This window comes from Crocodylus porosus, unplaced genomic scaffold (assembly GCF_001723895.1).
Source record: "Crocodylus porosus isolate Cpor-Errol unplaced genomic scaffold, CroPor_comp1, whole genome shotgun sequence".
Classification (NCBI taxonomy): domain Eukaryota; kingdom Metazoa; phylum Chordata; order Crocodylia; family Crocodylidae; genus Crocodylus; species Crocodylus porosus.
In genome coordinates this window covers 6,096,192-6,123,709 of record NW_017728949.1, presented here as the reverse complement: position 1 = coordinate 6,123,709, position 27,518 = coordinate 6,096,192, and the positions used below count along the sequence as shown (strand labels likewise).

Genomic DNA, 27,518 nt, shown 5'->3' with positions numbered 1-27,518 from the left:
CGGGAGAGGGCCATGTAGCGCTTCGCCCCCCCAGGGTATCCCCCTCCCGGGTGTGGGGATTTGGGCTTGGGCTTGTCTCGTTTTAGCCACAACCGAGCGGGTGGGCAGGGCAGCTTTGTGGCCCCAACCTGTCCCGTCCCTCGAGGGCGGCAGTCCCCCCCCCCCGCAGCCGGGGCTGCTCTCAGGGCTTCCCTTTTGCAGGGTCGCTGTGCCTTCCCTGCCAACTTCGTGACTTGTGGAGAGCCTCCCAGGTGCTGTCATTGATCGCTGGCGGGCTGACACGTGCTGCGTGTCTGGAGCTGACCCCAGAGCTGTGAGCGGGGTGGGTATGGGGGCCAGGCATCTTATGTGGGACATACTTGCTTTCTGCCCTCTCTCCTGCTCAGCGCTACGGCTAAGTTGGCAGCGCTGAGTGTTTCCAGGATTAGGTCCTTGGTTGGTGCCTTTAAATAAAAAGGAAGAGGAAAGAGGTTTCTACAGAGCCCCTTTAATCAGCAACAGACCCAGGTTACTGTCCAACTTGGACCCTGACCTTGTGGTCTGATCCTGACGACAGGCCCACAGATCGTGATGTCTGACTGGTCGGCCTCTGTGGAGTCAGTGCGGCTGTGTGAGGGAGCAGGTGTCTGCCCCCAGGATCAGGGCCTCAGACAGCAGGTTTCCAAGTGATTTGTGATGGCAAGTTATCTGGTTAAGGTGCATCTAATTCCTAGGTAGGACCTCATTTTTAAAATGCTAGTGCCCAAAATGAAAATGAAAGGATATTTTCCCAGGAGGAAGTGTGCTGGTCATAATTGTGAAGAGGGTCCACTGTCAAACTGATACATCTGCTGCAGCATAGGTGACTTGGCTCTGTGTAGGTGAAGCAATTATAGATACTACTCACTTGCACAAATGCACTTTAAAAATATTTCAGCTTAAGAACATTCATTGCCCTGTACAAATAATGATGAAGCATTTTTAGAAGCAACAGCATGCTTGACTTAGAGACTGATCGTTCCATTTTCTGCTTTCAAAATACCTAGTTACAGTTAGTTCTGATTTGTTACTTAGCAACACATGATAAATTTGTATTTTTCCCCATTATGGGTGCTTCCTGACAGTTGATATGTCATTTGTTTTAATTTGCAGTGTTGTAAATTTAGGGCATCATGTCGTACCTGGGGCTCAGATATCTTGTGTTTGAGCAGTAGCATTTAATGATGAGACTTTGCTGGCCAAACATTACAGATTGGCATTCAAACTTCAAAGCACTCTTAAGCTGTGCGAAGGTGGCAATGGAAGGCCGATGGGGTAGCTGTGACTTTTTGTCAGAGCTTTGAACTGAAACGCCCTTCAAGTGATTTCTCTTTACTCAAAATTTATATTGATTCTATTTTGTCTTGGGAGGGGAAAAATGTAGAAATTAACTTCATTAAGAAAACAGCCAATAGTGTCTCCAGCATTATACATTTTTGGTGTTTCACTGTTGTCATGGCAAACAAAAAAATTGTGTTCTGATCCTACAAAAATTTATGCAAATACTTACCTTTGCATATTGTGTGGCATACATATCCTTATTTGCTACAAATTGCTGTAACTCCATAATGAAGCTATGAGTGTACAACCATTCAGATTCTGTTCTGAGTAGCCTCATTCACTTATTTCTTACTGATTTTTTTAGTCTATCGGCTTCTTGCAACATGTAAAGATAAGCACAAATTTATGTCTTTGCATCATTAGGACTAAAAGCATATACTTACTGTTAAATGTTTTATGCCTGTTTAAATTTTAATTATTTGAAAATAAGCATTATTATTGTTCATAATCTTATCACCACCTCCATACTGTGGTCGTTTTAGAAAAACATGCAGCAATGAATCTAAAAGTGGCTAACATTTTCAAATTGAATAGGTTCAAGGCCTAAAAGAAGCCTTTCAAGAGAGCATGTTCTGGTTTTCAGAGATTTTTCAGTCTATCTTTAGCCTCAGTTTTCTCACTGTATTCTAGTTTTGCTATTTATAGTCTATCGCTAGGATAACTTTTATTTACTTATTTTGGAAATAAAAGATTACACTTAATGCTGCTTCTGAGGCCCTTTATCCTGCAACCTGATTGCACTGGTAGACCAGTCCCATTGAAATCAGCGAGATTGCTGCAGGCATGAGAGTCTGCCTTTGAGGCTGTGATTGTAGGATGAGGGCCTTAACATTTATTTTAAATACTGAAGCTGGTATTAATACTGCTTCAGAAGACATACATGTCTTGAAGTCTAATACACATGAGCAGTCCTAACGTAGGTCAATAATCTCATCAAAGTCAAGGGGAATACTCCCATCAATAAAGTTTGAAATATCAGAGCTTCTTCTTGTGCGCAGCTGTAAGTGATCACTGGTATTTAATTTTGGGTACCTTTGTACTGTTTGTCAGATAACAGGAGCTGTTAGAATTAAAATTCATACTTCTGTGCATTTCCCAAAGGAGAATATATAGAAGAATCTATTCAGTTTTTGATCAAAAACATGTATGTTAAGTAGATCTCTAATTTTGCTTCTTAAACCCCATTGTAATCTAAGCACATTATCAACAAGAATAATGGCTTATTTTAGGTCAGTACTGTACAGATCATTACTGACCTAAAATATACCATTTTCTCCCTTTCAGCTTTTTAACATAGTGAATATTTTAGTTCCATGCAGTCATCTTTCTACAGACTTGGAGCCAGAACTGTTCTGCGAAGACAGAATGAGGACGGTGTTGCCACTTCTAGCTTAGGTAGATTTTAGTGTATGAGAAAATAGTCAAATATAGATTTACAGATGGTAATTAAAGAGAAATGCTGCTGTGACTAAATTAACATTTCTAAAATCTGAAAGTCAGCATTGAAGGCTGCCATGTAAAACTTGAATCACCTGTCTCCTAAAATGTTCAGCATGCAGTGTTAAATCCTTTTTTTTTTTTTTTTTAAAAGATGAAGGCAGTTTTTTTGGCCAATACTTTTCTATATCAGCACTGGTAATTCAATTGTATGAGGAACTGCATGTGTTTGTGTTTGGTCAGTCACTGGTGTATCCTTGTATACCCATCCTGCACATGGGTTTTTAGTGCACGCTTGTACTTGCTTGGCATGCTATTGGTATCGCTTAGAATTTTCAAAGGGCTTTCAGAGTAGGGTTTCTACAAACACTTTTTGCTGTCCGTAGTTCCCCACATACTACTATACGTCTCTTTGAAGTCTATTTTGTTTTGCTGTTGTTTCCCGAATTGTTAATGTATTTTGTTTGTAGTTGAGTTCTTAACTAAACTAAAGTTTTGATTAGTTTGTGGTACATGGACAGAGCTTATGGCTATATAGTAGTGACAGTGATCACAACAAGATGTGAGTGGTGTGTCCTTTCTCAGTGAAACAGAAAACTTTTTAAAGAGGGATTAAATGGCTCAAGAACGGAACCTTTCAATACAGCTGACTACACCACCCCACTAGCAGGTAGTGAAAGCTATTAATGAGGATGGAGATGGCTCTTAAATGTCTGTTCTTAGTGATGGGTTCTGCGGTCTCCGTCCAGCTCTGAATGGGCTGATGTCCCCATCATGCAAACCATGGCCAACGTTGTCATAATTCTTGTCTGTCTTAGCAATGAGGACAAAGATGGAATGAGAGTAAAAGGTGAACCTGTCATTTTTGCAGGTGGGCTATCCAGGTCAGGTTTGTGGAAAAATAGGGGGAACCAGCATGACAATTATCCACTCGTATGCTTGTTCTGTGAATGCGAAGAGAACTTTAGTGTCTATAGCCTTTGAGCTGCTACCTTTTCAGAACACATATGGACAAGGCAGCACATCTGTCAGATGCTATGTATGCAGTCAGAGGAGCAGTGTCTTAAATCCACGCTAAGCATTAAAAAATACCAAACAATAGAACTGAGGCATCTTCAATGATGACAAGTATTTGGATGCTATGCTGTGACCCTTTAAGCTCAGTCCTCATAATTATACATCTTTAAAGCACAGACAGATAATTGCAATACAATTTACAATGCACTTGAGGATTCCATTCCTTAAAAGTGCCTCATGCATGTAGAATTTCAGGCTCCAAGCATACATTTTAAAATGTAACAGATCCATGTGAATTAAAGTATTATTATATTTGCAATGCAAGTGTCTTTTCAGATTTTTCTGTGTGCTTAAATTCCCATGGGCTCTCCAGCTATGACCAGCAACCAATTTCCACTGTTGCCTAGAATACCCATCATGTACCAAGTTCCTGCCTAACCTAAAGTTAATGCTTGATTTGATTTTACATGGAGGAATCCCTTTAGTATGGGATTGTGCCACAGAACTGTTTTGCCATGTGTCCAACCCATCTTTACCACACATCCCATTATGAAATCAAGTTGTCTCTCTTACACCTGCCCAGACAGAATTTTTACCAGAAAAACAGGTTTTATCTTCTGTTCATTCCTTCAGAAGGAGAAAGAAAGGAAATGTTATGGCCCTAAGTTTCAAATGTTACTGCTGTTTCACTGACATTTGTTTTCTAGGCCCTCTTCTGAACTTCTCTTTGCTACTTCTGACTAAATTGTCACTGATAATGATGATCACAAAGAGGTATGGTGTGACTTGTCTTAGTAAAATAGAAAACTTCTTAAGAAGCATTATACTGTCTGTAAATGCCTCTTAATAAATGGCCCTGGACATTTCATACATAGACCTGTCTTTTACCTAGCTAAGTAACCAGTTTGTGTGTACACATGGGATAATTGCAGCACAAATTCTGAGTGTGATTAGAATTTGTGTGAAGAATCATTCTGAAGAACAGATCTGAACCCCAGGTCAAGTTTCAGGCTGTTTTGTGCCCTGGAATTTTTGTTGCAGAGTGCAGCAGCGTAAGCCTTTGGCTTTCCAGAGGAAGTCCACATTTTCAGTTTTCATCTATTACTGAATCCTATGGGACAAAAATATTCTCTCTCCTGCCCACTAGTTAACAAACTGTAGTGTCAGTTCTTTTCAGATAATCTACTTGTGCTTATTACCATGTTTAGAGCTGCTTACTAAATTAGTGGCAAGAAAGCACTCTTGCTCTTACTTTATGTCTTGCATTCTCTCTTTTATTTAAAGAACATACATTTCATTTAGAATAAAGTGCTAGTTTAATGTCAGATCAGAATCAAAAGATGGAGAGGTCTTACAGTCTTGCAGATGTTAGGATAGTGAAAACAAAAAGTGTTTTTTGATACAGTATAGCATTGTGTTAGTATAGGCCTTGATCTTGCCATTACTAAATCCCTGCACAGCCCACTGACTTCACTGGGGCTCTCTGCAGACACATGGGATAGTTCAGACAGATTTGAATTGATGCAGTGGACAATTGCTGTAGTTTTATGTAATTAGTAGATTTGAAAGGCTTTTTGCTCATAGTAGATGCTGACTTCCCATTTGGCAGATTTTTTCACCTGATTATGTTGCTTTCATATGAGTTTGATCTGGTGCACAGGCACAGAATCCAGGTTCAGGATCACTAATTCTTCCTGAAGACCTATTGATTTATATTCATTTATGTATATTTTACATGACCTCATAGTTGCATACAGTGTCTTATAGTTGAATTAAAAGAATCTTGAAGACCTAACATTTCCTGTTAAATCTAGAAATCCAAACTAGTTTAAGAATGGACCATGAAGGAAAGTGGTAGAGAAGTAACTTTGTGGAGTAGGGGAAGGCAATAAAACTCAGGGAAATGATGGCTTTCCTACAGCAAGCCAATCATGGAAGACTGGCTTTTGAATATTTTTGGTTGGTTTTAAATAACTTTTTTTTTTTTTTGTGCCTCATCTTTGAAAATCTTCATAGAAGAAATGTGTTAGGAGGGATGTAAAGGAAGAGGAGGTGGGTGACCAGTAGAAGACTATTCAAGGTGTAAAAGCAGCAGCTTGGAAGAAGGCATAAAGACACGAATAAGAGAAGAAAACAAAGGGAAAGGTTAGGCAACTGACTGTTGTCCTCCTCAGATGAATCCTGGAAGGACAGGTGGATCTTGCAACTTGTCCTGAATGTCACTAGCTCCAAGCTCTGGCTAATCAAGGAAGCAAACTCCAGAGCAAAAGACCTGCAATTAGCCACATTTATTTATTTGTTTATTCTTCACCTACATAATAGTTCATTCAAACACCTCAGTTTATTTTAGGTGCTGTAGTAATAGATGAAGTAATCTTTTATGCAGATGGGACCCAGGCCATTTACAGCCCTAAGGGCAAATCCAAATAAAACCCGAAGCATCTTACTTTAGCTCTTAGTTACATTGTGCAGGGATGTATTCTGCTGATTGCTTTTGAATTTTTACAGTACTTGGTGCATTCGGAGAGATTAGAGGACATGATTATTAGTTTGGGATACTAGTATAGATAATTACTGAGGTGGTTTTTATGATAAGATGTTAATCCTTTATTGTGCTTTGGTGTTCTGGTGCAAATTGAGTCCTGAAGTGCTATATGTAAGTGAATGTAGGAAACTGTTCTCTAGAAGGTGTTCTGGTGTAAGGGTTTTCTAGGCATACGTTGGGAGGGTCCTCATTACTTACAGATAAGTTACGCAGATCACCCCAAGAAAGTAAACGCTTCGGAGGGCACGGCCCCATCATGTATTCTGTGTGGGCCACAAAAGTTGTATCAGAGGTGTTAAAGATACAGCTTGTGGGCCAGATTTTGCCTACAGAGCTGTTTCACCCAGCCAACAGGGCTCCTTGATAGGCTGCAAATTCAGGGGTGGACCCACACTGATTTTCCAGCTAAGGAGCCCTTGGTTTGATGTATGTTGGCAGAGGGCGAGGTGAGTGATAGCAATATTAACCTCTGCACTGCTGTTGCTTGTCCCACCACTAGGTTCAGCTCTAGCTCAGAGGCCCAAGTGAGTTTGTCATCCCTGTGTTATATGTAAAACTGCTTTGGAGCTGTTTGAGAGGATTTGTAGGTTTGTTGGAACTGCCTTTTATGCCCCTCTGCTCATAAAGCCAGGCATTTTCATCATCAACCAGCTGTTCAGTGTTTGGCATAAGAGATGTCAGAACTAGTAAATTGAAACACTCCCCTAAATGGCCTTCTAATAGTTTCTGTGGGCCCCAAATGTCACAGTACTGGGTGTTTTCTTGAATGCTGGGAATGAAGTCTTGACTCTGCTGGGAACCCTGCTGGAAAGCTGGGAGTCTTCCTCTTTCCTATGCTGTCAAGCTACCCTTCAAGCCCTTTGGGTGCATGGGTAATAAAGTTATGACACTTCCACTTATTTTGTGGCCTCAGGCAAGAATGCAGTACTTGGAGTAGGAAGGAGAAGGAAGCCTTTTTCTGCCAGATTGTTTGAAACTCCTCTGGGGGTTGTAATACTAAAATGTTTCCTGGGGAAACATAGTGGGGAGAAGATAGGTCAGGTGGTCATGAATATGTGATAAATTACGAAGGCAGGCATCAGATGTATCACACATGCATCATCACCTCAATATGTATAGTGCAGGTATAATGTACAAAATACTTAACTTGAAACAGAACATGCCAAACTCACAAGACTGTATTTCAGTACTTTAGGGTTGTTCGTTTGGTTAATAGTTACCTCTGTCAGTGCAAACAGCCTTGCATAGTCTACATTTAGCATTAGAAAAGCAGCTGCATAATGTGTGTACAGCTAAACTTAATTAAAAGCTACTCTGGAAAAGAAAGAACGGATTGCCAAAGACTCCAGAGTGGTGGGGAACCAGAAACAAGAAGGTAACTTATGATTTCATTCTTTTAATATACCTTAGCAACCACTGTGTTTAAAGAAAAAACAGAATCCCTTGATACAGCTAAGGGGTGAAGTGCTGGAAGTCGCTGGAAATTCTGCCATTGACTTCAGTAGGGCCAGGATTTCACCCCATAAGTGTAACAAAATAGGCCACCTTCTGAAGAATCCCATTGGCCTTTGGGAAGTAGCCGCTTATTGATTCTTGCTGGGTCTGGGGGCAACTAGAGGCTCTGAAAACTATGTACCAAATGTGGTGCAAGTATCTACAATACAAGCTTACCTGTGCTGAGTGGTAAAATTCAGTTCTTATGCAGTGGGGTTACTACCTTCCAAAAGGTGAAGACTTTCTCAGGGTTATTCTGAGCAAGGTATTCCTTTGAATACATCCATGCAAAATTTTGGTTTAGTTGATATGTCTCCATTCCAGTTAATGATTGAACTTGGATTACCTAATCGATCCAGCTTGTTGCATCTGAGCCCCATGCTGAGAGGCAATATTCAACGCTTTTCTTATTAAACAAAATGGTCCTGTCTGTTTTAATCTTGACTGACTTGGACCTCTTTGATATTTCTCTTAGACAATCTGCTTCAACTTGATTCGTCGTCATTCCAGGATAGTGGTGTCCTTGGGGTCTCTCCTAATATTGATACGGTACAGAAGATTTAAAATCAGGTACTGTTTTGGGCTGCTCTCCCACAAAAGCAAAATCTAGAATTTAATGCATTTTTTGTGTGTGATTTATCTTTATTTTTGGTTCTTTCAGCTGATGTTCACAAGGAATAGAGTCACGTGATGTATGAAGGCAAACACATACACTTCTCTGAGGTTGACAATAAGCCCTTGTGCTCATACAGCCCCAAACTGTGCAAGCAGAGGCGACTTAACGGCTACGCCTTCTGTATCAGACACGTTCTGGAGGATAAGACTGCCCCCTTCAAGCAATGTGAATATGTGGCCAAGTATAACAGCCAACGCTGCACCAATCCCATCCCCAAATCTGAGGACCGTAGGTGAGTGATGTTGGCCCTCAGCAAATGGGAAAAAGATTCAGCCAGTTTGGATACAGGTGTGGCTTTTCTGTTTAGGGAGAAATAGATCGAATAGATTGAATGGCAGCATGTTTGTGAAGGGTTTTAATTTTAAGGCCAGTATGCTTTTTTTTTTTAACTTATACAGTATATTTGCAAGCCTTCTTATTGTTTTTACTCAATTTCACTGTAAGATACATGAATCAAACTTGAACCTAATGTAATATTGTCTTTTCTTCATTTGTTTTGCCACTGATGCTACCTGTGAACCAATGCTCTTAAAAGATTCATTTTCCTGAAGAAGCTGCATGGAAATCTGGTTTTGACAGGATAGGCAAAATGTGGTGCTGGGAGAATAAATGGGCTTCTAGGAAGAGTTTGAAAATTAGTGGCCTCAGGGCAGTTCAGCACTCTTGATCCAATTAGGTACTCATATAATGCCTATCACTGTAGTATCAGAGTACCACGCCTCTTTAATAAACGCATATTCATAGCAGCCCTGTGAGAGGAAGTCTCATGGAAGTGTCATCAGCACCTTACAGAGGGTTATTGGAGCACAGGGATTATATGACATGCCAAAGGCTGCATCGAAAGCCTGTGCCAAAAGTGAAATTAAATCTCCTAAATCCTAACTTGGGGCCATAAACACAAAATTATTCTTCCTTACCCCTTAAGACTGTGATAGACAGTGACATTATGGTGACATTGAGCAAAAAGAAGAGGAGAATTAGGCCATAATTTCCATATGTTCCCACTGACTTGCAGTCATTTAAATTGTGGTCAGGAATGCAGCTAGCTTCTAATCTTAGTTTCCACTACTTTAATTTTCAAGAGAGCCAGTGCCACACTTTTTACCACAAGTCTGGTATTTCATCTTTTGAAATGAAGTGTTTGGTTAAATATCTGAGACTGGGCTTTGTCCCATGGAAACCATAGGATTTTTAAACTAAAAAGTAAACAAAATATGCCAAAAAAGGACAGACTGCTGTTCACTGACCTTTCACATTATTAGATGCCATTCACTAACCTTTCAGGTTATTAGCAGTGTTCCCACTGTGCCCTACCTATAAGTTCCTTCTCGGTTCACAGCTCCCTCTCTTATTTGAAACAGCTGGGATTGGGCTCTAAATTAACTTGCACTTCACCTGCCATTTTAGCCGAGGAGACTGATGAAGTGAGAAGAAAACTTGAATGTTTGTCAAAAGGTGTAGAGCAAATTCTCAAATGGCACTGTCTGAATAACTTGAAGTCATGACCTGACAGTCATTGACTGGTTCTTTGCTACTGTACAGTAGAAACTGTTTGGAGGTTAGCTAACAGAAAAATAACCCTGGAAATTGTCTGATCAAAAGTTACACTGTTATTTCAGAGGCAAGAACTAACTGGGCCACAGTTCCTGCTCTAGTCATACTTAAAAAATAAATAAATTTTTAAAAAGGCAAGAAAAAAAAAAAGCAACCACAAACTCTTCACAAAAAAACTTAGTGAGGGTTCCCAGATCTCATATGTCCCCATGAAATTTGAGATTGCTTTATAAAGTACAAAGCCAATTCATTGTGTAAAATGAAACTTAATCAAACGTGTACAGTATAATGTGGTGGTAGCTTCTGGAAGGCATTGTTCTAGAATAATTAAACTGCATGTCAAGCATTGCATTACAGTACTAGAAGAGGACAGCAGGTGTGTCAAGGAGGGAATAAACCTTTAATTTCAAATGAGAAAATGGGATAGGTTGGAATTAATGCTTTCAAATATGGCTGCTCAGAAGGGATTTTACAGTTGAATAATAGAATTTCGAAGGTTTCTAGTAAATTTGAACCAGATACAAACCATATTTTTGGTAGGCATGTCTATCTCTCTTTTTTGGAGAGATTTTTCACCGTCTGTTCTCTGTAAATCTGTTTAGCCATTTCTGGATTCCTCATTTGCAGCCTTTAGTTTTCTAACTTTACTTTATCTGTCATAGTACAGGCTAACTTGCATTATACAATGTTAGGTCCAAAAAGGTGCAGGATCAAAAGCAGACCATATCAGTTTTTGATTAGTGGGTGCATCTACACAAGACATTTACTGGACAGTTGACTAAAACTGCAGTAAACATCTCAACATCTACGTGTGCACTTCTGTTAGGGCGCATGAAACTAATAAACTCTTCAGCAGGGTAGTACTTGTAAATATAAGTACTACCCTGCTGCGGAGTTTTTTCAGTGAATGTGTAGATAGATACCAGTCCAGCTGGCTGGGGCACAAGGGTGCTTCAGTGTGGGGGTTGCCCCAGCCAGTCTCTCTGCAGCACATTGAGCCTAGCTGGAGCAGCCCTAGGCTGGCAGGCTGACCCCCTGGGCCTCCTGCCAGCCGGGGCTGCTGTGACCTGGCTCAATGTGCTATGGTTTGAGTGCATATTTAAATGGCATACTTGGGAGCTTCCCAGGAGTAATAAACTGTGGAGCAATAAGCTCTGCAGTTTATTGCTGCACATTAATGGCACGTGTAGACATGCTCAGTGCTATTGCCATCCTTTTTCATTTTTAAGTTTTAAAAATTATAACAGAATGGGGCAAATACATTTGAATGCCAAGAGCTTACAAGAGAGAATGTTTCCCTGACCTGGAGGTGTGGAGTCAGATGCAGCCAACCACAAAATTGGTTAATGTTCCTTTAACTTGTTAATATTCCTTGTTACCTATTCATTTTCTACAAATTAAATTATTATTAGTGCATGACTTAATGGCCTTACTGGAAATCTATTCTTATTCACTGTACTCTGTAAATTATATATGTTTTATATTTAGCTTGAATGTATGGGCCCCAATTTTTTCCTGTCCAGTTACTATAAACAGATAATGAAACTCAGTTTTGTTTTTTTTAATTATGGTGTTACATTTTAGCTAGACTAGTCTCACCATTTTACCTCTTAAGGCTCTTCTTTAAAGATGTAATTAATCCGTATTTGTCAGTGTTTTCTGGTTGTAAGTCCCTCATTTTCCACTTTATCCCCTTTATTGACATGAGTGTTATTTTCTGACTTATGCAGATCTTTCTGTAAACAAGGTGACTGGAAATTAATACTGATCCAGAATCCTGTATGGACTAGGAAGCAGAGTGTTTTAGGCATTGGGTGAAAAGCATGACTCGCTTTAGCCGTCTGCTCTTCAAGCCAGGTTGAAATTATCCTGTTGGAAGAAAACAGAGTTTAACATCCTTTGTACACACCATGTTTGCTATTTCTAACCAGGATCAACTCACTCCTCTTTTAGTGTGTGTTGATCGCAGTTTGCCCTGCATACACCAGACTGATGTGTATTTAACAGAAGAGTAGAGATTGTTTTTGTTATGTGGTGTTAAATGAATCAGAAGTTAAAAAATAGACTCATCCTTTTGAAGCACAGGCATGGCCTGCATGTTGTCTAATCAGTGTTTTGTGCAGTGATTACCTAGTATCTTGGACTTCTATTCAGAAGCTCTGCCTTCATAGTGAACTCTTAGCCTTTAACACTGTAATATTATCAGTTAAAATAATTTAAATGATTCAAAGCTTTTCCCTCTGCCATAACAAAAAGATACAAAGACATAAAAATAAATTATTGACACAATTGCACCAAAGCATCCTGGCACTTAAAGAACCTTTAGAATTAATTAACATTTCCCCACTTTATTTGGTTTTCTTATTTATTTTTTTCATTCCCTTCCATTTGGACAATGGAAATAGACACTAGTTTTACCTTCAAGCGGTTGTACAAGCCTTAGGCTGCAGTGTTTGGCATATGAACACCATAGGAGAATGTTAAACCAGACAAACCTCTTTCCATGGTAATAAGAAAAAACTCATGGGGACCTTTTCACTGTGATTAAGTTTTGACAGAGGTTCTATGAATTAGCTCTCAGTCTAGCAAATCACTGAAGTATCTGCTTTACTTTAAGCAGGTGACCACTCTTACCGACTACAGTGCCAGTAGTATTGATCCTTTAATATCTATCTGTTACAGCATTTAAGAAGTGTTTCTCCATATGAATTTTACTAGAGTCCAGTTCTTGCGTGCTGTCACAAAGATTGAGAACACTTAATCTCAGCCTTCTGCTTTCCACTCTTTAATTACAGCATTACCTATTGTAATTTATTAATTGTATTTAGAAAGTACTCTTTTTTAGTATTACCATTTTACTTGCAATTTTTTTTAAATCCAGGGATATTAAATCCATGTAGACCAGTAGTAATTTTATTTTGAAAAGAAATTAAGTTTCTTTGGCATGATTGACTTTTCTCAAACTCATACCAAACCACATTTAAGTAAGACAGACTACTGCAATTTTTTCCCTCTGTCCTTTCCTGTTTTTTATACTATCTATAAATATTTCTGATTTTTCTTAATTTACATGATTAGGCTTCTAAGCCTATAATTTTCATCTTCCTTTCTTGAATTCTTCCCTCCCCCCCATATAGTGGACTGTAGTTTTGGATACTGAAATCTGGCCCCCTTTACACAGTCCTCCCTGAAAGTCAGTAGGATTTCTCCTCACAGGTGGGAGGGACTGCAGGTGAAGTTAGTTGAAAGATTAAGATTCAAACCTGGACTGCCTCCCTTTTTTCCCTGACCTTAAGTGTCTTTATTTCTGTCTCTTAAACCTAGCCAGCCAAAAAGGAATTAACTATTCATCTGCTAAATTCCCTAATTTAGTATGTTACCTGTGGCTGTAAGCTGTTATTCCCTTTGTCATTTCAGTTTCATGTCTGAGGCATAAACTTATGCTGATTTTTTTTAAGCAAAATTTAATTTGAAATAGTTTCTTAGAACAGCTTGAAACCTACATTTGTGCCATCATATGTGTGTACATATATTCACTGCATGATTTACACAACACAGTGACAACAGGATAGAACTTTTTAGTTTAAAATATCCAAACTTTTCTATGCAACTACCCAGTTGTTCTTTCTGATACTTATTTTAACCATAATAAATAATATCAGTGATGTTTTTATTTTTTTTAAGTGGCCAACTTTTCAAACATAAATAGTGGCCCTTCTCAGCAAAGATCTCCAAAACAAGATTGTCCCACAAAAAATACTTTTGTAATTTGGCTCCACCATAGTGTATTTACTAAAAACATTCACTATGAAAGAACAGCTTGACAGAAGGGATAATAGCGACTCCTGTACTTTTAATTTTGGAGGTCTTAAAAAGATTCCGTGTGCCAAGACTGTAATAACCATGTTCTAAGTGTCAGGACTGATTATTTTATACTATTGTGTACCAGGTAGTCCTTTTGAACACCTTAACCTGTGTCCAATTTGGATATGAGAGGTAGATTTTTTTTTTTTTTTAAATTTTAAGTGGAGAGGAATGTGGCTCTCCTGTGAATGTAGAGTAGATACACACCTTTATTATAGACTAACTGAATGTGTGTATGTATATGTGGAGCACAAGCTTTTGTGAACCCAGGTTCACTTCATCAGATGCTGTATGACCTTGGGTTCACGAAAGTTTGTATGTGCTCTCTCTCTCTCCCCCTCATATGAGAGAGAGAATCTTATTTAGTTAGTCTATAAAGATGCATATCTATCCTGCCTTTTGACTGACTTCAGATGATAACATACTAACTTTTTAAATTCTTAAAATTATAAGTTGTCATTTGTGGAAGGTCTCATTTTCTCTTGTGGGTCTGTTAAATGGACAAGGATGAGCTAATAGTCTCATTTGTTCAGTGGCAGAGGAGATGTGTTTTTTTGTTGTTTTGGGGGTTGCGTTTTTCATGTTGTTTGGGGGTTGCATTTTTTGTGGTTTTACAATATTTTGTTAAGAGTATTTATTTAAAAGAAAAGTATAAGGAATTTGCTGTTTTCACTTTTCAAAGGTACTGCAACAGCCACCTACAGGTACTTGGCTTTATACCTAAAAAGGAGAGGAAGAAAAAGAATGATCCAATAGAAGAGGTGAAGGTCAGGCACCAGATGGATACTATGGCCTTCAGTCTGACAGTGCCCACACTGGCCTTGAAGATGCCCAATGGACTGGATGGGATGTCCCTCTCTCCACCAGGGGCTAGGCTTCCTCTTCACTACCTGGAAGCAGAGTTGGACGATCCCTTTGCTTTCAATGAGGAGGATGATGACTTAAAGAAAGGGGCAACGGTGAGGAAAAAGTTGCAGAGCAAGCTGGCCCAAAACCGGCAGCGCCAGAGAGAGACAGAGATTTTAAAAATTCGTCAAGAGCACTTTAGCCCCCTTCCTGCACCTTTACAGCAGCAGCCTCTGCAGCAGCAGCAGCACTCCCATCTGCCACCTTTGTCAGCTTCTTTAAAGCCTACAGGGCTACCGCAGGGCTTAGTCTGCAAGTCACCTCAACCTCAGAACACCAGCCTACCAATGCAGGGAGTGGCACCCACCACACACACTATAGCACAAGCAAGGCAGTTGTCTACCAAGAGACCTCTGCCTCTCCTGCCACCTGCTAGGGCTCCTGTCACGGACCCACCAAGGACTGATAGGGTCCTAATGAAAGCCACAGCCTTCTCTCCGCACTCGTTCTGCATGAGCCGGCTACAGAGACTGGTGAAACTGTGCACTCGAAAACAGCAGCTGGACACTGATCTGTTTCCCCATCTAGGTAGGAAGATAATTAAATATATCATTGCATTGTGTTTTCAAGATGTTATGACATAACATGGCTCTTTACTAACCCTGTACTTCATTCACTTACGTCACTGTAAAGTTAATTAGCATGTGCCTTTATGAAAGGGATCTCAACAGGTGCCTATTCACACCACATCTGTCTTATATCTTCTTTTTTTATTTTTCATAACTCTCTAAAATTGCTGCTTAATGATTTGAGAGGCAAAGTTGAGGCATAACTCACTCAGGGTTTTGGTCATGAAACGCCTGAATTATACCTAGATGGAGCAGATAGGCGAGATTGGACAGGCAAATTTTGTAAACCCAAGTATTAAAATCACGAAATAAGGAGACAAATGCAGCTTTGGAGGCTGTATCTAGAGTTCTGTGCACCTGCAGACCTTCAGTTGATTTCACTGGAAATTTGGGGTTTAAAAAAGAATTTTTATAATGACTGGGGACCTGACTGAGCCAGGAAAAAGCCAGCCTTGTATTGCCCAGAAGAACTTCAGGAGTTGATAGTAAGTAATGAGGGTTGTGGTCTTTCCACAGTCTTGAACAGAAGCAGTCCATTTTATATATGCATGCATATACACAATTTCTGGGCATTATATAGACAGTGGATGTGTCTACACGAGACACCTTTATGTGCAGTGGAGTGTTCTACTGTGCATTAGTGCATCATGGCAAAAACCATGCTAATGCACAGTAGAATTAGTCCACTGCGTGTTAAGTGTCACAAAAAATGTTTGCCTTTGCTACTGCACATTAACGCAGCTACTGCACCTTTATCTAGTACCTCATATTAGAGGTACTAAATTTAATCCACAGTAGCAAAGCTGTATTAATGAAGGTATAGACGCACCCAGTTAGTACTAATTCTGTTAAGTGTTGATATATTAGCCTGGATTTTTTTGTATGAATTGTTACTGACTGGCAGGAATAATGTTCTCTGAAATTTTAAGCAGTCTGATATGGCTTGGGTTTTGGCTCTGCAGTGTTCACTGAGGTGCATGAACCCATGAAGTCACCTTACTTTTCAGTTAAGGTCTTTTGTAGTTAAGTTTTGCAGGAGATAAAGGATTGGGCAGTGAGCAAGAGAAATAAGAGCCAGAAATGTAATGCAGTGAAAACAACCAGCAGTTTGCATAAGAATTAAAAAAAAAAAAAAAAATACTTCCAATAAGTCCAGCCAGCTCTTTACACCAGCGGCAACATATTACTTAATCACAAACATCTGTAATTTTTGCTATTTCAATTAACCTTTTTTAATTTGCTGTTAAGAGCTGCTGCCCTTTGGCACTTGTGGAATAATTGCACTGTTTGTTCAGAAGCCAATTAATGTCCTCCAGCATGTCTCTTAAGGGACATCATTCAGAAAAAACACTATTTGATGGTCTTCTGGATAATATAGTTATTTTGAGGAATGAGGACTTGAATGCTACACCAAATAGGTTATAAAGCTATCTGGCCTTGTGGAGTAGTGTAAAGGTAGTGTTGCCTATCCAGGGTGTTTCGCATTCTGCATTAGTGTTTACTATAAAAATAACTCCTCACATTCTATTCAGTTTTAGGGAATATTGTCATCAAATTTTTGCAGGTAAAATTTTAGAAATGCTGTGTGTTAACCACATGAAAATGAGCACATTAAATTATAGCATTTTATAATTGCATATTAACATAACATACCTAATTATGTATCAGCTGTTTCATAAATCAGAAAAAATACTTGTTTGCAAGGTCATAAAACAGGTTATTTTTGGAGGATTTTTTTTTAATTCTGCTGCAGTAACTTCTGGGGTTTCTATTTAAGAAAATACTTAGTCCTAAAGCTCATAGGCACTAGTATGAAGTTTGCCAAGATAATTGTTAAAAATATACTCTTAATTTTAAATCCTAAACAAAACTGCAAAGTAGTGTTTATACAAACCCAGTGTAAAATGAGGCTGAATCTGGCTTTGATTTCCCCTTGTGCTCTCTCATCCCACTAAGAATCAAATGATTTAATATCCCAACACGTGATTATTTGGTAACACTGGCTCTGTTGTGCCTATGTCTTTATGTTAACACCAGTCTTTCTTCTCATTCCTCCATCAGTATAATCAGTGTAAAATGTAAACCTGTCTTATCCTAGTTTTCTTAGGACATGAACTTAGGCCAAATCTGAATATCTAGAATTTGACACCAAGAGTAAACTTCTCAGAAGGACTGTGGTGACTTAAGACTCTGGAGTCCAGTTGCCATTTTTCAGCTCATAAGTCAGAGTTGTGGCTCTGAAATTATGTATACTCTATTGAAAATGTTATTCCCAAACTGCCTTTAGGTTCTTGAACTGGTGTGTTGGTGTGCTAGGTATCTGGGTTTGTATAACTGACATTGATTTCTCTTATAGAGTAATAGTAATAAAATACTCTCTTTTTTGCTCCAGTCTCTGTCCCATTTTAGGGATCACATGGGGAAAGAATGAACAGTGGCCAGTTTGTAAGTGTGTCTGCATTTCCCCTCTTGCTAAGGACTCAGCAAGGATGGGAGGCAGAGAAGGGGGTCATGTGACAAATTGCAACTGATGACAGCCACAGTTTCTGGTCTGGGATTACAGCTGATACTGGGCCTGCACCCATGACTGCAAGCACAACTCCAGGATGCCCACAGAGGGCTAGGGGTAGAGAGTGTGCACTCCCCTCTCCTCTCCTGTCAGCCAGGGAGATGAGTAGAGCTCATTGCCCAACAAGGTGCCCCCATCGCTCTCTGTCTGGAAAACCAGCTTTATCTTGCTCCAGCCAGGAGTCTGAGCATGTGTGCCAGCCCCTAGTGCTCTTGTGTTTTTTGTAGTGATAGAAACTTCATAGCACTATAAAAATAATATCTGCCTAAGCCCTAGGTTACTATCCTGAGCTTCATGATAGTGAAGGCCACAGACTAAGTTGATTCTGCTCCAAAAATCACTAACTAATCTGACATTAGTTGTGTGTACTTTAGTCAGGCTGGAAGGGAAAACACACTGCTTTAAGAGTGAATAACTGTTCCTCATTATTCTTCTTTTGCCTGGAGCCTTAACCCCTTTTTCACTAATACGTTTTTTAGGTGGCATGTGATTACACAGAATATTCCTCTGCTTTGTACAGCTGTGTGTCCTCCTATCTCCCTGCAGCTTTATTCTGTGGTTATGCTATTCTGCTCTTCTTTCAGTGGGGGGAGCACAGGAGTTGTAATATGAACAGAAATGAAAACAGGTTATGTGACCTATTTAGATCCAAATCCAGCATAGATAATTCTTGGACTGTCAGTTCTCAGCAGAGACTTTCCCTTTACCCGTGTCTTTAAAGAATTAGCATGTTTGGTACAGGAATACTTGCCTGCATGCATGTAAGAATGGTGGTGGCTTGGGATTTTGTTTATGGACAAAGAAGGCCAGTAAAGAAATTAAAGGCAAAACTGGTGATTGAAAAATGCAGTAAGTAACCTGCTATTTGCATGCTGTAATGAAGCTGATATCATAACTCTTCCTACTTAATTCAGAATATTGCATAATTCATCAAACATAATTTATCCTATGTAGGACATAGAATACCATTAACAGTTATTGCCAGAAATTATTTGGAAATATTGAGGACAGTGGAGTCTCTCTTCATCCATCTTTCATGGTCTCTGCTGCTCTTATCTTAGGGTTAGACTGGTCTGAAGACAGTGGAGAAGAGTTGGAGGACTCAGAGCAAACTTCGCCATACCGGGTTGCATGGTCTATCCGAGAAACTCTCAGATACGAAAAACATGAGTAAGTACCCTTTTAATTGTTCAGATTGAGTGCAGTTTAATGAAGAACTTAAATATGGACTTTGCTTTAAGAAGAACCAGTGGGGCTTGCTACGGTTTTGGCTGAATCAGGGCCAGCTCTTCTTAAATCAGTAGCAGGTAAATATTTTTGGAGCTATATATGTGAGATTTGTATTTGTTTACCAGAAAAAAGGTTGACAATTGAAGGGACAGGTTACCTTTCAAAATCCTGTAATACATTTGGTAAGTCCATAAACTTGATCTACTTGAGGAGGCTGATATAAACAAACAAACAAAAAACCATGTACCCCAAGAGAGTGCAGTAATAGTATTACCAAATAAATGAAAGACATAAACGTTAAACCTTCTTCTAGCAGTCTTACATAGTAGCTTTCATAGTGTTTTACCATTTCTTCATTTTATTTTTTTTAATAAGTATTAGTAATTTATCACTGAATTATTCTTCATTTCTGAAGACATTGTATTCATTTACCCAAGACCAGTGTTTCTGAAACTGGGACACATGTACCACTGGAGGTCTACAACAGACCTAAAGTGTATGCAAAAGGAAGAACTGTGAGGGGAGAAAAATGGAAAGGGCAAATATAAATGGACAAAAAGGAAGAAAAAAAATGAAAAACAACTCTACAATATCCCTTAGGTTTGTGGAGAGCTTACAGCATAGTTGTATTGACAAAAAGTATTACATAAAATAATGTACAAGAATTGCATGGGTAAACAGCACTATATCAAACCTCAGAAGGAATACACAACCAGTGATCCAGATCAAAGGAGTTGGCCTGTCTTCAATATAATTTTTCTAAAAGATCAACACACAGTTTCTTATAATTACAGCTGTTGTTTTCAGATGTCCAGAACTAGAATGCCAGCTATTTTAATTAAGGCCATAAATCTCCAAAGAGGCTCTTTCCCCAAAGAGAAGTGTACAAATTCATTGCATGTACCCAAGTCTTACTGAATTCAGTAGAATGTGAGCACTGTGTTTTCCTGAATAGGAAGGATTTTCTAAATTGGGAACATATAGTTAGTTTTTTCTTTTTTTTAATGCTAACATGACTCTTAAGTTCCCACATTTTCCTCTTTTGTGTTTTTAATAGTCTGTATTCTAGAAAGTACAAAATACATGGGACTGGAAGGGCCTATTGGGTCATTAGTCTAGTCTTCTGCTATTGCAGATACCATGCCATGTAAACCTTTTCATAAACTTAACCTAGATTGTGGACTTGACTGTCTTTGCTAATTAAAAAATTATAATTAAGCTCCATCCAATAACCAGCAACATTACCATTTAAATTTCTTATGAAGGACATGCTAAGAGGAGTAGGTTTCTGTTGATGGTGCAGAAAAGCTTAAAATGTTGTTCAAACATTGATAATCCAGGACTGTGATCTCACGGTAGGATATAACACATCTCTGAATTAATGTCATACTAGCAGCAGAGAATGAAGGCACACCAAGCAGGGTATCATAATTAAATTGAGGTAAAAAAAAACTGAAAGAGAGGGGGTTGAAGATGTTGATAACAAAATGAAATCTCACTCTTGACTAGTTTTTTTGTTACAACTTTTATTATATGATTCCGTTTTAGTGCACAAGCAGATATTTTTGTCATATCTAAAACCATCACTACTCTTTCCAAAAGACACACATAGAAAAGGTATTAATGCATTCTTAGTGCCCCTGCAAAGGTCATATTTAAAATTTCAAAATTGAAGTGCTAAGTACACTAGTTTGCAAAGAACATTTACTGGTCTCTGAAGGTTACTTTTCAAAGCTGTGATCAAAACTTAGAGGTCCAGAAATAAGTCCTGAATTCTTTCACTAAATCAAGCATTGGTGACAATCAGCAGGCCAAAAATAATCTCTTTAATATTTGTCTCTAAACAGTAAAAAGAATTATTTTTAACAACTATGACAATCAGTAGCTCTTATGGGATTTCTAGACTGAAAAATAATAAAGTTTCACACAAGTTTACTTAAAAAATATATTTAAGTTAAAGAATTTTTCTTTTTTTTGGACAGATTATTAATCCTTACCATCTGGCTACTGGACAACATGCTTTCATTTTAATTCTAGCTTTCCAGTTTATATTTCAAACCAAATGTAATTTTCAGAGTCACCACGTGTCTATCAAAGAACTTTTTCTGTGACGGCTACTCTCCCTCCTTGACATTTGATCTGGCTCTTTCTTAAATTCCAGATTCTTTTTCAGCTCTCAGGGGTCATGTGCATCTGTTCTGTATTCTTTTCTTCTCAACTTTCACTGAGTCTTTCCTGTTCTTTTCAAATCTTGAGTAAAAGTGCTACCTTGGATTGACATTTTCATTTCCATTTTAACATTTTGCTTACTTCAATTAAGCACTCTTTTCATTGATCATAACTGATACGTTCTTTTACAGTACTTGCAGCTCTTATGCTTCAGTCAGTCTGCCTAGTTCTGCTCTTCAGCATCTCTTCTAATTTTGTTTATAGATAAACATTGATACATTTACTTGATTCCATCCTTTCAAAATTTTTCTTCTGCTTGGCAGGCTTCTGTCAAGGTTGTTATTAACTGAAACATTTTGCTGTATGGTCTCTCTGTTCCTGGAGATGTGTTAAGTTTGAATTATTCCACAGATGGGTTTGGCTTATTAAAAGGACTCTGCTTTACTAATATTGCAGCCATCCAAGTTAATGGCCAAAATCAACCAGCATCTCACTACTAGAGTTTGCAAATGGTTTTTAGCACTAAGTTGCATGGAAATCTGTGGCTCTTCTCCCAAAACTTCAAGATTCTAAAATTATGTTACCAAAAATAAGGAAACGTGGCCCTTTTTTGTATTTAATAATAAACCTGGTAACCCTTATTCCAGAGTGACTGCTCTGTGAACCCATTAACTATCATGGCGAGAATCAGCCATTGCTTTTAAAGAGGAAATCACACTACTTTGAACACCGTTCTTAGAAAAGTTTCAACTTGTATCTAAGTGTGATATTTGTGGTAAACATCTTCCTGTTATAACAACCTGTGGTTTGATAAGCAGGCTCTCTGCAGTGTCCTTAACCTTTCCACTCTTCGCCTTATGTGCTTGTGTCCTGTTTGCTTGTCCCATTTGCTGCAGTTTAGAGAAGGAAGCGATTTTCCTGTGAGCCAAGTCTGCTCTTTTTTCTTAATTCAACTGTCTTCAAACAGGAGTGAGCTAAAAGCAAGTGGGCAACTTTGAGTGCCTTCATCTGGCCAGGTTGTGTGCAGTGGTTTATGTGTGGACATTTTTTATCTTTAACTTCCAGTTTGACTTTTGAGTGATGGTATTGCCAAGCCACTAAAAAAATCTTGAGATTGCCTGCCTTGCATTCAAAAGCTTGTCTAACTCTATCCCAACTACATAGTTGGTCCAAAAAAATACTACCCTAAAAAATCTTTTCCTCCTGCATAATTTGTGGCCCATCATTGGTACAACATCAAGCTTATGCTACCTCAAAGCTAATGACATTAAAACAAAAAAGATAACACCTTCTGAGTGATGTTTATTCATTTTCTGGCTTTTTAATCTTTGAGGCTCACTTGCTTAATTTGGGACTTGGTATATTCACAGGACTCCAGAGCTTAAGGCTTTCAGACAAACACTAAATATTGTGAGACTTCACTGACTGTAAAATCTAGAGCAGCTCTCTAGCTGCCTATTTGGGCAGGGGAAGTGCTTTGTAGGATCACTGGTTCCTGCACAGAGAGGTGGGGAATGCTCTTTAGCTTCATCTGAATCCAGATTTATCCCTTTTTGTACATCAGTTAAACTGCAGATTATTTGATGCCTGGTTTTCATCTGTTTATACAGTGTAAAAAAAAAAAAATCCCATACAAGCAAACAAGGTTACTTCAAAACAAAACTCCACTTGTCAGCAAACACGATTTAATCCCTCTGTTGAAATTTAGCTAAAACGAGTGTTCAAAATAGACTGTTTCCCATTACAAGCGGTAGGAAAAACATCTCTACCACAGTTAATCTGTTCACAGTATAGAATAAACTTCTAAAAGAGTAAGATAAAAAGCTATCCAGTATCACAGAAAAATTGGAACTGCCAAAAGATTTTCTCAATATTTAAGAAAGATGATAAAAATGTTATTAGTGTTCTTTCACATGCTGATTAACTTGGGGGGATTGCATAGCAATAATACACAATTAAAATGCAGCATAAATGCAGATTAAAAAGTATTTTCTAAATTTTAAATTAAAAAGCACTAGAAATGGTGAAAGAGTAGACAGATTCTGAGGTTTCATTCTTATAACACGCAGAAGAACTGCACTGGAGTTTTCTTTTCATTTCAACAATATATTGCTAAACTGTACTATAACCCAGATCTCCTGTGGGAGACCAGGATTCTTGGTTTCTCTGTAAAGTAAAGATCAGTGGTACAAGAGATGTGTTTTATGTGCCACTTCTAATACCATGACACCTGTTTCACTTTATAAATGCTTTCCCTGTGGCTTCAGTGTGGTGGCTTTGTAAATAATTCACAATAAGTTACTACACTAATATAGTCAATGACAAACTCCATAGAGTGACCTTTATCCTAACTCACAGGGCTGCTACATTGCAGCAATTTTTCCATGACACATAGTCTGCCCTATTCTCCCCAATTTTACCCTATACAAGTGTAGTCATTAAAAATCTTCTCAGAAGTATGTATGGTAACTAGGAAAGAGTTTCAGGTGGCATAGATAGAGGCACAGTATAACTATGCCAGAGGGGCAATCAAATCCCTGCAGTTTTCCAGCTCTTTCTATTCTGTGTGCTACCTCCTACTGGAGAGAACCTTCTTGAGGACCCCTCCCCACTCCATATTTCTTAATAGTTGCTAAGAAAGAGTCCATGGTTGGAGATTTACAGTGAGATTTCATATATCAATTTCACTTCTAATCCCAAATTGTTTTAAAAGGAACTCTGTATAAGAACATTTAAACACTGGGTGACAGGCTGTTTGTTAGATTACCCAGAGTTGGTGTTCTTAAAGCCTAGGAGCTCTCTTGAAACTACTTTCAAAATACTTTATTTCCACAACCATGCATGACGTGCTTATGGAGAATCAGCCAGCTCTAGCCTGGTTAAACAACTCAACATAAAAAGATTAAAACAGACTGTGTGGGATTTTAATACTTCAGAGAAAATAACAGTAGATGTCATTGTGCTATCTTAAGGTCTCTTGACTAGTGTTATTGGCTTGAAAGGAAAGTCTTGAGTAGTTTTTAAAACTTGGTTGTCTCCCAGCAAATTATAGAGTGCTACAGAAAAGCTTTCGGACCTTCTGAGTATACGTGTTACCTTGTGATTTCAATCACCTTCTAACTCAGTAGTGGGCCACTTAATGAGTTTTGGTGAACTGTCAAGGCCTGCAAAGGTAACCATGCCCCTTGACAGGTGCCCCAGCCCCTGGTCACCATCTTGGGACCTAACCACTGACCAGTGTCACCAGAAGTCCAGCCCCTTGCTCCTGGAGATACCTGGTGCCATAGTGCGGAGCTCCATGCTGTTCCCCACAACTTGCACATACCACTGATTGGCGCCAGGCTTCTGGCTCCATAATGCAGGACTCCTCTCAGAAGTGTGTGGTTTAGGTAGAGAACCTGGGAACTGTATGAGAGTCCCGCATGATTGAGCCAGGTGGACCCTGTGCCCCTACCAGCCCGGGTCCATGCTCCTGCCACCCTGCCCTGGGTTCCTGCTGGCCCTGGCACTCCTACAGGCCTTGCGCTTCCAACCCAGCTGCTGCTTTGCTTCCACCTGCTGCCACGGCTGCCACTCCTGCCACTGCCACCTCCACCACTTCCCTGCACATCGCTGCTGCCACCCTTCCCCTGCCGCTTCCCTACTCCCCACCCCTGCCCACCCACCACCACCCCACCACTGCCACTTCCTTCTCACCCGCCTGCTGCTGCCACTTCCACTTTTCCACTCCACCCACCCCAGCCCACCCGCTGCCACCACCGTTTCCCTACCTGTAGGGCTAAGGTCAGGGCTGTCTCACAGGCAAGGGTGGGAGCTCAGCACATGCTACCTTCACAGGAGTAAGTAGGGCTTGGCAGCCTGGGGCAGGGGCAGCCTGGGGCTGGGCCGGATAAGGTGAATTGGTAGGCTCCCATCCATGGGCCAAATGAAATAGTCTGGTGGACCTGATTTGGCCTGCATGGGCTGCATTTTGCCTGTCCAGATTTAAATAATATGATCTTTCTATGCCCAGCTCAGTGTGAGGCAAGTCAAAGTTCTCTGAACTATAAAGATGTTCAAATTAGATTTTTTTTTTTTTTTTTGGAAAGCCACTTTCACTTTTTGATGCAGACAGTTTTTTTTCTTCATGCTGATTTGCAAATTTATTTTAAGTGAGATAAATACTATGCTCTGGTGAGCACATGAATATATTTTTGTATCAACTACCTTGTATAGTAGGAGGCCACTTGTTCCTCCCCATCTTCTGCTGTTCCCAGGTTTATTTTGAAAAAAATAATCTGTCTGAGATAAATCCTGAAGGATCTCGGTAGTTCTAGTGCACAGATCAAGCAAGACTTCCCTGAAGAATTTTAAAAATATTATTTTTTATTCTTCATTATCAAACTGTTTTGAGGGATACTGTTTAAATATATTTAACTGGCAATTGGTAGATGGCAGATATGAACCATAGACTTTTTGGGTTAAGTATTGCGCACCTGCTGTTTCTTGAGAATACCATGCATGCAGTTTAAAAGACAAAATATATAATGTGGCTGTTTTTTTATAAAACCCATTATGTGAATTTACACTTACTTTATAGTAGTGTGTTCTCGTGGAAGTTTTTGTAACCTTGCCTGCTAGAGCAACCCAAGTAAAGAACTGTTGTATGTAAAATGGGAATGTGTGGCCTAAGTTTTCCAGAAAATCTTAATCCTATTATCTCTAATAGACAGTTACTCTTGTATTTCTGATTTTATCTTTATTACATATGTTAGTGTTGACAGTATGTATCCATTCTGACAATCAGCTTTGCAGCTCAGAGATTTGAACTGACGTTCATTGGTCTTGTTCGCCAAGTTCTTCAATTTGTACTTTTTATTTATCTGTTTGTTTATTCCTCTGCTTAGGCTTAATAAGATTAGTCAAAATTCCATTCTCTCACTTTCCCAGCAGAAGACAACAGAAAATGTCATGTTTGAAATGAATTTAACGGCTTACTGTGGAGCAAAAATCTTCTTTTGTTTGGTGTTAGTTGACTGCTACATAGCATGAGAGACCATAGGTTTAAACAAGTCCCAGTGCTTTTGAGTGTATTTACAGATCATGTTGGCATGTGTGAGGATATTAATAATATACCTCTCTTGTCATGCAAAAGAAGAAAATGAAAATGTCTTGAGTAAAGGGGCACCTGTTAGGTCAGTTAGGCCTCCAAATTAACTTTCTAGTAAGCACTTTTTCCTCCCTATGTCAGCCTCGCTAACCTCTTGTGTGTATTGGTATTTTAATCTCTAATCTTTTTCACAGGACATAGAAGGTGGTAATTCATGGTCTCCAAAATTAGTTTCCTAGTTTTACTGCTTATAGAATTGTCCAAAATCTAAAAACAAAGGGTCAAGAGCATAAGCGGACTTTCGTAGTGAAAATCAGGGGTCAAGCTCTGACCTAACTTACAGCAGGGTAGACTTGAGGGAACTGAAATGTCATTGATGTCATTGTGGCGACATACAAATTTATAAGGGAAGAGCAACACAAAGTAGGCAACGATCTGTTCACCAGGGCACCCCCTGAAATGACAAGGAACAATGGCTATAAGTTACTAGAGAGAAGGTTTAGGCTGGACATTAGGAGAAAGTTCTCCATGGTCAGGTTCGCCAAAATCTGGAATGGGCTCCCATATATATACGTAGTCTAATATTATAAAGGCCTAAATTTCTCTGTACTACTTTATTCACGCTCTGATTGGCTGATGGAAACAGCCAATCAGAGTGCTCCAAGTGTGGCCATGATTCCAGAGCCGTGCCGAGTACTGGACAAAGGGTGGAGGAGCCCACCCCGCTCCCTGCAAGAGACAGAATGGGGCGTTAGGTGGTGGCACTCCATCCCAACCCCCTCCTGCCTCTGCCCCCGTCATTTTTGACAGACAATTGGCTACTGTGTGTGTATGTATGTAATATATATAAATATACATACACACTAGCCAACTACCCATCAAGTATGATAGGGGAGGGGCGGGGACAGAGTCCTGCGTCCCTCCCCCCCTGCCTTGGGCCAGGGTCGGGGCCATTCCCCCTCTCTGCCCTGCCGCTGTGGGCCAGGGCTGGGGCCTGGGCTGCTCCCCGCTGCCCTCCCCCCCCCACACTGCTTTGGGCC

At 39.4% G+C, this 27,518-nt stretch overlaps 1 protein-coding gene across 1 annotated transcript in view; it reads left to right on the top strand.

The window, feature by feature from the left end:
* Nucleotides 1-23: 23 nt before the first annotated feature.
* The window catches only part of INO80D (INO80 complex subunit D), a 47,112-nt gene continuing 19,617 nt past the window's right edge, over nucleotides 24-27,518 (top strand). Inside the window, exons 1-6 of the mRNA XM_019553650.1 lie at nucleotides 24-322; nucleotides 4,521-4,587; nucleotides 8,328-8,422; nucleotides 8,514-8,760; nucleotides 14,629-15,380; nucleotides 19,052-19,160. Of these exons, the coding sequence (XP_019409195.1) occupies nucleotides 8,543-8,760; nucleotides 14,629-15,380; nucleotides 19,052-19,160 (1,079 nt within the window). The 5' untranslated portion in view covers nucleotides 24-322; nucleotides 4,521-4,587; nucleotides 8,328-8,422; nucleotides 8,514-8,542. The remainder of the gene's footprint in view (nucleotides 323-4,520; nucleotides 4,588-8,327; nucleotides 8,423-8,513; nucleotides 8,761-14,628; nucleotides 15,381-19,051; nucleotides 19,161-27,518) is intronic.